The sequence below is a fragment of the Protomyctophum bolini genome (assembly GCF_963924005.1).
Source record: "Protomyctophum bolini genome assembly, chromosome: 21".
Lineage (NCBI taxonomy): Eukaryota > Metazoa > Chordata > Actinopteri > Myctophiformes > Myctophidae > Protomyctophum > Protomyctophum bolini.
In genome coordinates this window covers 394,891-404,890 of record NC_137882.1, presented here as the reverse complement: position 1 = coordinate 404,890, position 10,000 = coordinate 394,891, and the positions used below count along the sequence as shown (strand labels likewise).

Sequence of the window (10,000 nt, the reverse complement as noted above, 5' to 3'; positions counted from 1 at the left end):
ACTTTCTGTCAAATCGGAAACAAGTGGTTAAGATTGGCAACATGTTCTCTCAATCTATGACTCTTAACACTGGGGCCCCCCAGGGCTGTGTTCTCTCAGCCCTCCTCTTTGCACTTTATACTAACGACTTTATTTCACATTCTCAATTTGTTTCTTTTTTTAAATATGCAGATGACACAACTGTCGTTGGTTATATTAAAAATGGTGACGAATCAGCCTACAGGGCCGAGGTGGCAGCCCTCGTAGACTGGTGCACTGATAATAACCTTATCCTAAACCTGGCTAAGACCAAAGAAATCATATTTGATTTCCGGAAAAAGGGGATTATGCCCCCATCCCTGGTTATCAATGACCAGCCTGTCGAAAGGGTCGACAGTTTTAAATTCCTTGGCACCACTATTTGCTGCTCCCTAAAATGGGAAGTTAACACAAGTAACATCTTGAGTAAAGCCCACCAGAGGCTTCACTTCCTTCGCCTCTTGAAGAAGTTCGGTGTGACTGGGGAGGCGTTGGCTCACTTCTACAGAGCCACTGTGGAGAGTGTCCTCGTCTTCTCAGTCACAGTGTGGTATGGAAACACCACTGACTTAGAGAGGAAACGGCTTGAAAGGGTGGTACGCACAGCGTCAAAAATCATTGGCCTCGACCTCCCATCCGTCTCCTCTATCTACACCACACGCACTAAGCGCAGAATGCAGAAGGTGATCGCCGACCCCTCCCACCCTGCCTGCTCTCTTTTTGCACCCCTGCCCTCAGGTAAGAGACTCCGGTCTCTAAAGTGCAATACCTCCCGCTTCAAGAACAGCACTTATCCCGAGGCTATTCGCCTCCTGAATGCTGACCCTCTTTTCACTCGCACTTTACAGCGTGAAGCTGCTTTGTAAATCGATGAACTGTGATCAATTTGCTATTTATTTATTCAACATGAATTGTAACGTTTTGCATTCTTCTTATTTATTGGTCCCCCTCATATGATGCCTGTACTTTTGTATTGTGTTCTGTCTGATTATATGATGTGAATATGTGTATGTATCGTATGTATGTTTTTAGTGCACTGAAACAAATTCCAATCAACTCTGTTGACATGGCAATAAAGTCTTGAATCTTGAATCTTGAATCACTCTGCAAGGTGAGTTTACACTGCCTCGGGCCACAGGGTGGCGCTACGGCACGCCACTCTGCAAGGTGAGTTTACACTGCCTCGGCCACAGGGTGGCGCTATACGGCACGCCACTCTGCAAGGTGAGTTTACACTGCCTCGGGCCACAGGGTGGCGCTATACGGCACGCCACTCTGCAAGGTGAGTTTACAACGCCTCGGCCACAGGGTGGCGCTATACGGCACGTCACTCTGTAAGGTGAGTTTACACTGCCTCGGGCCACAGGGTGGCGCTATACGGCACGCCACTCTGCAAGGTGAGTTTACAATGCCTCGGGCCACAGGGTGGCGCTATACGGCACGCCACTCTGCAAGGTGAGTTTACACTGCCTCGGCCACAGGGTGGCGCTATACGGCACGCCACTCTGCAAGGTGAGTTTACAACGCCTCGGCCACTGGGTGGCGCTACGGTGAGTGGTCTACTCTACATTTAGCAGACGCTCTTTAAAAGGACAACCTTAGTTTTCATGTTTTAGGACGGTTGTTATTAGAGGAAGTAAAAGATGAGTGGGGGACACTTTACAATAACGACCTGTTATAAAACATTTATGAACATTTATAAGCAGTTTGTAGATGAGTAATAATCATGAACAATCATTGTTGACATCCGTAAATATTTACCTAAACATTTATAACTATGTTTAAACATCATTTATACGTTATTAGTAAGGTATTATTAGTAAGTACTGAATACTATAGTGAACTATTCACTAAATGTTAAATGTTATTCATCTACAAACTGCTTATAAATGTTTATAAATGCTTTATAGCAGGTCCTTATTGTAAAGATCACAGGATCTACTGAATGTGTCAAAGTGACATATTGAGTAGATCTTGTGATCTTCTGTGGCCAGATGTAATTTCTCGGGGTTCATACTGTATGTTAATAAAAACAACTTAATACTTCCTAAGGTTAATATGAGCATCAAAGCAAAATTTTAATACTTTTATTTAGCACATATATTCCATATATTCCATATATTCCATAGGGCTGGACCACACATGTACAAATGACACCATCAATTTGCACCAGGAGTTCACATTGAGTTTATAAATAAATACCATCTTTAAGGTGTTAGATTTTAGTTGTAGAGGCAGTTATAATGTATTAAGGCATGTTTGTCTTATTAGCCAGGGATCCTTTTAAAGGAGATGTATATATTTATGGCCACCAGGGGGTGTCAGCGCTCTACAAGGTGAACCTGTTCTCCAGCATGCTCCTGCTCACCTGCATCAGCCTCGACCGCTACGTGGCCATCGTACAGGTGTGTGTGTGTGTGTGTGTGTGTGTGTGTGTGTGTGTGTGTGTGTGTGTGTGTGTTTGATGTGATGATTTTATTGGCTGAGCAAAGAACGTGATGATGTAGGATCATTAGAGCACCCCTCACTTCACAGGAGTGTGACAGAGTTTTTCTAACTAAACGTCTCTTTAAAGTAAAGTCAAGCTGAATGTTTTCCCTCTACCGCCACCTGCAGGTGACCAAGGCTCACAACCTGAAGAGCCAGAGGTTGCGCGTCAGTAAGATGGCGTGTGTGACCGTCTGGCTGCTGTCCGCTCTGCTGGCGACGCCCGACCTCATCTACGCCCAGGCCAGCGGTCCCCCCGCTCTGCAGGACCCCCAGGGGCCCACCGGGGGGCCCCAGGGGCCCACCGGGGGGCCCCAACGCTCATCCTGCGGCCTGGTCTACTCCTCCTGGAACAACTCCACCTACAACAACCACACCAAGGTGGCCGTGCTCGCTCTACAGGTGACGTTACGTCAGGATGATATCATTACGTCATGTTGTAGTCATTGTTTTGTAGTCATCGGGATGGTATCGTTACGTCATGTTGTAGTCATTGTTTTGTAGTCATCAGGATGATGTCGTTACCTCATGTTGTAGTCATTGTTCTGTAGTCATCAGGATGATGTCGTTACCTCATGTTGTAGTCATTGTTTTGTAGTCATCAGGATGATATCATTACCTCATGTTGTAGTCATTGTTTTGTAGTCATCAGGATGATTACGTCATGAGGGGAAAGGACCACTGCCCAGGCTAAACTAAAACTGTCCCCCCCCCAACCTTGGATGCAGGTGTGCGTGGGCTGCTGTCTCCCCCTGCTGGTCATGGTGCTGTGCTACAGCGGCATCGCGCGCACTCTGCTGCGCGCGCCTCGCGGAAGCTTCCAGAAGCACAAGGCGCTGAGGGTCATCCTGGCTGTGGTGGTCGTCTTCCTTCTGTCCCAGGCGAGATTCTAATATGATAAGAATTAAGGCGAGATTCTAATATAATAAGAATTAAGGCGAGATTCTAATATAATAAGAATTAAGGCGAGTTTCTAATATAATAAGAATTAAGACGAGATTCTAATATAATAAGAATTAAGTATAGGAATGTCCCCATACACTTTTCGTTTCCGATCGGATCCCAATAGGACAATTTCTGTGTTAGACGATAATTTAGTTTTAGTTTTTTACATTTAGTTTGTTTGTTTGTCCTCTCCCAGCTCCCGTATAACATCCTGCTGGTGTTGGAGGCGTGGCAGGCGTCTGGTTCCACCAATCACGTGACGGAGGACTGCGCCGTGTCGCGGAGGCTGGACGTGATTGGCCAGGTGTTGAAGAGCCTGGCGTTCACGCACGCCGCCGTCAACCCCGCCCTCTACGTCTTCGTGGGCGCGCGCTTCCGCCGCGACCTGCTCGGGGCGTTGAGGGGCGTCGCCCGCAGGCTGGGGGCGGGGCAGGGGGTGGAGCCTGAGGCCACGCCCAAACGGCCCTCTGTGATGATGTCGGACTCCGAGACCACGCCCCCTGCCCGGTCCTTGGGAAGTGGGTTCGCCGACTAGCCTTTTTTCACTGACGAAAACTACATTAAACCCATTCTGACCTGAGATCAGATTCTAAAAACGTCTTCTACATCCTGACAGTTTTCCATTCTGACCTGAGATCAGATTCTAAAAACGTCTTCTACATCCTGACAGTTTTCCATTCTGACCTGAGATCAGATTCTAAAAATGTCTTCTATGTCAGTTGCTCTTCGATTTTTCAAAAAATAGCAGACCTACAAGCTCATAGCGCGCCACTCGGTGGCGCGCTACGAGCTTGTAGATCTGCTTTTTTTCAATAGCTAAAGCATAACATGACGCTAACACCAAAACGGGTTAAAACTAAATGGAAACTAGAAGCTACGATGACTAAAACTAAGACTAAATCTCAGGTCCATCTCAACTAATTAGAATATTTTGTCAAAGTTAATTTTCTTTCGTAATATAACTTTAATATACTTTACCCCCATTACTGTACTATGCTGTATAAATACTGTACAATACTGTACATTATACTGTATTTTATAAATGCTGTCAACTGTGATTTATTTGTCACTTTTAACAGATAATGTTTACATGTTTAACAGTATTGTTTTTTCTTTATTCTTTTCATCCCACAATTTTGCAACCCATTTATTTCACCCAGTGTCAATTATCTAATAATTATCTAATGTAATCCTGGACGCTAAACTTCCTCTGTCAACCTGGGGAGAGCAACGGACTGACCTCATGCTGCCTTCTATGCATGAGGAGTCCAAGCTGCTTCTTTTCACCTGACGGGGAGGGGGGGGGGGGGGGGGGGTTTTCCCGGCCGAACGTAGCGCGTGGAAGGAACACGTTATTCCAACCAGTTCCTTTCCCCTCCATCAGGCACCCCGGCTGGCCAGGGGGAGGCAGTTTAGAGACCAGGATTACTGCATGTTTTTTGTGAGGGTACCTACCCTAGGGGACACGGGGAGAACATGTGAGGGTACCTACCCTAGGGGACACGGGGAGAACATGCAAACTCCACACAGAAAGGCCCTTTCGCCAACCCCGCCTCGGGTATGGGCACTGATGCGAACAAACCCCCAGCGGGAATCTCTCTGTTTTTACTAAAACTACAACATGACGTCACTGAGCCGTGCTGGCATTTATTCCTGTTTCCATTCTTGTACAGTAGTGACTCATTCATATTTGTAAGTATAGTGACTCCGCAATGTTTAAGTCTAGGCCACAAATATGCCCTTGTCAGTTAATTTACTTCACTGCATCATTCCCACTTCTTTCTTTCTTTCTTGCTTTCTTGCTTGCTTGCTTGCCTTCTATAGGGAACACCATGAGAACTTAAATAGTTGTCATGAGAAGCTTTGAGTAACGCTGACAGACAGCTATACAGTATATAGGAGGTGTTTTTGAAAGCCGCCACACGGTGGCGCCACCAGCATGTCAGATGTGAAGCTCCTTCCACAGCGGTGCCTTTTCCCTGCTGTAGAGCAGTGGTTCTCAAAGTGGGGTCCGGGGACCCCCAGGGGTCCTTGAGGGAGTTCCAGGGGGTCCGGGGACCCCCAGGGGTCCTTGAGGTGTTCCAGGGGGTCCAGGGACCCCCGGGGGTCCCCAGCTAAATGATAGTTTATAGGAACCAAATGGACCCTTATGGGTCTCTAACTCTGAGAGTGTACAAATGGTTCACTCTCAGAGTTAAATTAGCATTGATTTAACAATATAAACAGGAGGTCTCAGAGATAGAAATGACATAAATGGGGGTCCGTAGACTAATGCGTGTCAAACTGGGGGTCCTTGAAATTAAAATGGTTGAGAATCACTGCTAAAAAGCTGTAAAATTGCAGCCGTCCATAGGTGCCCTTTGAGAGCGGTTTTGAAGGAGTCAAGGGATTCGCATGTCTTAATGACTGTTGGTAGGACGTTCCACATTTTGGTGGCATAGGAGCAAAATGGCACATCTTTTCTAATGGGGGTCCCTGACACACCTTTTCTAATGGGGGTCCCTGGCACATCTTTTCTAAAGGGGGTCCATCTTTTCTAATGGGGGTCCCTGACACATCTTTTCTTTTTTTTTTAACACTTTATTTTGATTTTTATTGTTGAATAAATGAAAAAACATATGTGTACATTTTGTTGTATCCGACATGTAAATATCCCCCCCTCCCCCCAAATCAAGGTCAGAACAAGACAAATAAAACAAAGACAGACAGTACAAGACAGTAAAAGTAATTAGTAAACTAGTTTTGAAAGTACTAATGAACAAAAAATAAAATTAAAATAAAATAATAATAATAAAAGAAATAGTATTTTCCGTCAGGGTATGGTATCTAGGTTACATACATTGTATCCATCTTTCAGTTTAGATAGTAAGTTGCTCTGTATCCAACTGTCTACTTACTGAGGGCCTCTAACCAGAGGTCGGCCAATGTCAGGTTTGGTATGAGGTATCAGGTTGTACAGGGGAATATGGGTTTAAGTGAAAGTTATACTTTCTACAAACTCTATGAAAGGGGTCCAAGTCATAATGTATCTATCTTTAGAACCACTACGGTTGTACCTTAGTTTCTCTAGGGGAATCATGGAGAGAACCTCTTTGACCCACTGTTTGAATGAGGGAGGTGTCCCCGACTTCCATTGTCGAAGTATCAATCTACGAGCCAAAAGCGTTGTGAATGCCACAGCGTTTGCCTGAAGACCCGTGAGCCGTTCCTCGGTTGGCGACACCCCAAAAACAGCAATCACTGGGCAGGGATCCACCGTTCCACCACATACATAAGACACCGCCTCGAAAATTTTCTCCCAAAACCTGACTAAAGATTGGCATGACCACAACATGTGACCCAGCGTGGCAGGCTTGTGCTGGCATCTCGGACAGCCAGCATCAAAACCAGGGTAAATCTTGGCTAGTTTTTCATTAGAGTAGTGGAGTCTATGTACAACCTTGAATTGGATGAGGCCGTGTCTTATACACAAGGAGGTGGTGTGAATTCTTCTTAGACAGTTAAGCCAAGACTCGTCCGATTGACACATCTTTTCTAATGGGGGTCCCTGGCACATCTTTTCTAAAGGGGGTCCATCTTTTCTAATGGGGGTCCCTGACACATCTTTTCTAATGGGGGTCCCTGGCGCATCTTTTCTAATGGGGGTCCCTGGCACATCTTTTCTAATGGGGGTCCCTGGCACATCTTTTCTAATGGGGGTCCCTGGCATATCTTTTCTAATGGGGTCCCTGGCACACCTTTTCTAATGGGGGTCCCTGGCACACCTTTTCTAATGGGGGTCCCTGGCATATCTTTTCTAATGGGGGTCCCTGACATATTTTCTAAAAGGGGTCCCTGACACATCTGTTCTAATGGGGGTCCCTGACACATCTGTTCTAATGGGGGTCCCTGACACATCTTTTCTAATGGGGGTCCCTGACACCTCTGTTCTAATGGGGGTCTCTGGCATATCTTTTCTAATGGGGGTCCCTGACACATCTGTTCTAATGGGGTTCCTTAAAACACACCTTTTCTAATGGGGGTCCCTGGCACATCTTCTCTAAAGGGGGTCCCTGGCACATCTTCTCTAAAGGGGGTCCCTGGCACATCTTTTCTAATGGGGGTCCCTGGCACATCTTCTCTAAAGGGGGTCCTTGGCACACCTTTTCTAATGGGGGTCCCTGGCACAACGTGGGCTGATAACTTGTAATATTAGTAGTGTCATTAGTGTCTGCTGCAGTGAATGGACAGCGTTATAGCGCCATCTAGAGGCCGGCCAGTCAGTCACACGATCCACGGAACAACATTGACCTCAAACTTCTGTCTTTGTGGAATAAGAACGTCCAACTATATTATTTAGGAAAAATAACTTCCACAAAGTTTAACTTCCGTTCTACATTTATCACATTAGGGACTCACACTAGATCTACAAATTACTTCTGTTTCTGTATCAGTGGTTCTCAGACTATTTCACGTCAAGGACCACCCCCAGAATTATCTGTAATTGGCCGCGGACCCCCATCTGAAGATATGTTGTTCCTGCAGCGGGACCCCCCCAGGAAGCAAAGACTTGAGTTAAAAACGTTCGCTGTGAAAGAATACAATATTAATTTCGATTCACGCAACGTTTTCACGATTTTTCAAAAGAAATAGCAGATCTACAAGCTCTTAGCGCGGCACTCGGTGCCGCGCTACGAGCTTGTAGATCTGCTATTTATTTTCTTCCAATAGCTAAAGTATAACATGATGCTTAAAAACACCAATAGTGGTTCCCGCCCAGACCGGGTTACGGCCGGCCAAAAGGAGGCCTCTTCTCTTCAACGCGCGGCTAATTGACAGGCAGATGGATCGCGAGGACGGTATTCTATACGGCATTCCTAATGTTCCTGGTTTTCGGTTAATATTCCCAGACTCGGAGGCAGAATTACCACATGGGGAGAAACATGCAGTAAAAATCTACTGGACAATAATGTGGACACTTCACCGGCACTGTTGCCATGTCTGCTTATTATGAGCAAACATGTTTCTAAAGTGTAGTTGTTTATTTGGTCTTGTTTTTAAAGTGTAGTTGTTTATTCGGTCTTGTTTCTAAAGTGTAGTTGTTTATTCGGTCTTGTTTCTAAAGTGTAGTTGTTTATTTGGTCTTAGTCGACTAAATATCATATGATTTTAGTCGACTAAATCTACAGTTGATTTGGTTGACTAAAATGTATTTTGGCGGGCCTTGATGCCGTCGTAATGGCTGGTTTTACACTTATAGCCGATCTACAAGTTCACAACACATCGCAGCGCGACGTGTTGTGAGGTTGTAGATCTGCTATTTTCAGCATGCAACCAAGTGTAAAATAAGTCATACTGGATCTTTGTCCACTAGTCCCTTCCTAACATTTTAGTCTAGTTTTTATTTGTTGACAAAATTGTCAGTATATTAAATTCTAGTCTTAGATTTAGTCTTAGTTTTAGTCGTTTTAGTCGACGACTGGCGCTCATGTGTCGGTTCGGTTGCTTCTTTTTTTTCTTCGATTCTGACCTCTGAACACTTGTTTCTCTCGCGAAACCTGGCAACACCGTTCACAAGTGGAGCAGCACCTGTGGTTCAGGAACAACCCATCCATCTTTCCACGCAGGGGGATTTAGGTGTGTGTGTGTGTGTGTGTGTGTGTGTGTGTGTGTGTGTGTGTGTGTGTGTGTGTGTGTGTGTGTGTGTGTGTGTGTGTGCAGTGCGTGTGTGTGTGCGTGCGTGCGGTGTGCACGTGCCATAGAGAATGAGAGGGACATGTCACAGAGCGTGACTAATAGAGGGAAGAACTGTAGACGGCAGATATTTAGTACGGCCCGCTGCCATTGGTCCGCGCTGGCTGCAATGCATTGTGGGCCGACCGCGTTGCGGTGCTGAGAGAGGCCACTAGGGGGAGGGAAGGGTCGCGACTCAGTCCGGACGCCATTTTGTTTTTACGACCAGTTCAACAACAATATAGGCTATCCGGGGACCCCCAGGGGTCCCTGAGGGAGTTCCAGGGGGTCCGGGGACCCCCTGGAACTCCCTCAGGGACCCCTGGGGGTCCCCAGCTTCATGATAGTTTGGAACTAAATGGACCCTCATGGGTCTGTAACTCTGAGAGTGTACAAATGGAACCAAATGGACCCTAATTGGTCCGTATGGTTCCATTTGTACAGTTTTTAGATTTTAACAATATAAATTGGGGGTCCCAGAGATAGAAATGCCATTAAATGGGGGTCCGTAGACTAATGCAGGTCAAACTGGGGGTCCTTGAAATTAAAATGCTTGAAAATCACTGCTAGAGCTGTCTATGGGGGTCCCTGGGGTCCCTGGCATATGTGAAAAAGTTTGGAACCACTGCTTCATCAATCCAATTTGACCTCCAATGTGAGCACAGTCGATCCCGTTTTCTTTTTAACCGAAGCCAAAACAAACTCCTCCTCCTCCTTCTCCTCCCCCTCCCTTCCTCCTCCTCCTCCTCCTCAACCTCTGGCGGTCGTGAGGAAGAATAAAAGGTAATAGAAGTATTATTAAAAGGACCCTCCGCCACTATCACATCCTCCAACGAAC

At 46.0% G+C, this 10,000-nt stretch overlaps 2 protein-coding genes across 2 annotated transcripts in view; both read left to right on the top strand.

Moving 5' to 3' along the window:
• LOC308336007 (C-C chemokine receptor type 9-like) overlaps nucleotides 1–3,985 on the top strand; it is a gene marked incomplete at both ends in the record, with an annotated part of 8,022 nt that extends 4,037 nt beyond the window's left edge. The window contains 4 exons of the mRNA XM_080793249.1: nucleotides 2,334–2,423; nucleotides 2,635–2,907; nucleotides 3,234–3,386; nucleotides 3,647–3,985. Of these exons, the coding sequence (XP_080649375.1) occupies nucleotides 2,334–2,423; nucleotides 2,635–2,907; nucleotides 3,234–3,386; nucleotides 3,647–3,985 (855 nt within the window). The remainder of the gene's footprint in view (nucleotides 1–2,333; nucleotides 2,424–2,634; nucleotides 2,908–3,233; nucleotides 3,387–3,646) is intronic.
• A 2,786-nt stretch (nucleotides 3,986–6,771) lies between these two features.
• Nucleotides 6,772–10,000, top strand: part of LOC308336006 (transcriptional activator GLI3-like) — a gene marked incomplete at its 5' end in the record, with an annotated part of 22,562 nt that continues 19,333 nt past the window's right edge. The window contains 1 exon segment of the mRNA XM_080793248.1: nucleotides 6,772–6,841. Coding sequence (XP_080649374.1) covers nucleotides 6,772–6,841 — 70 coding nt within the window.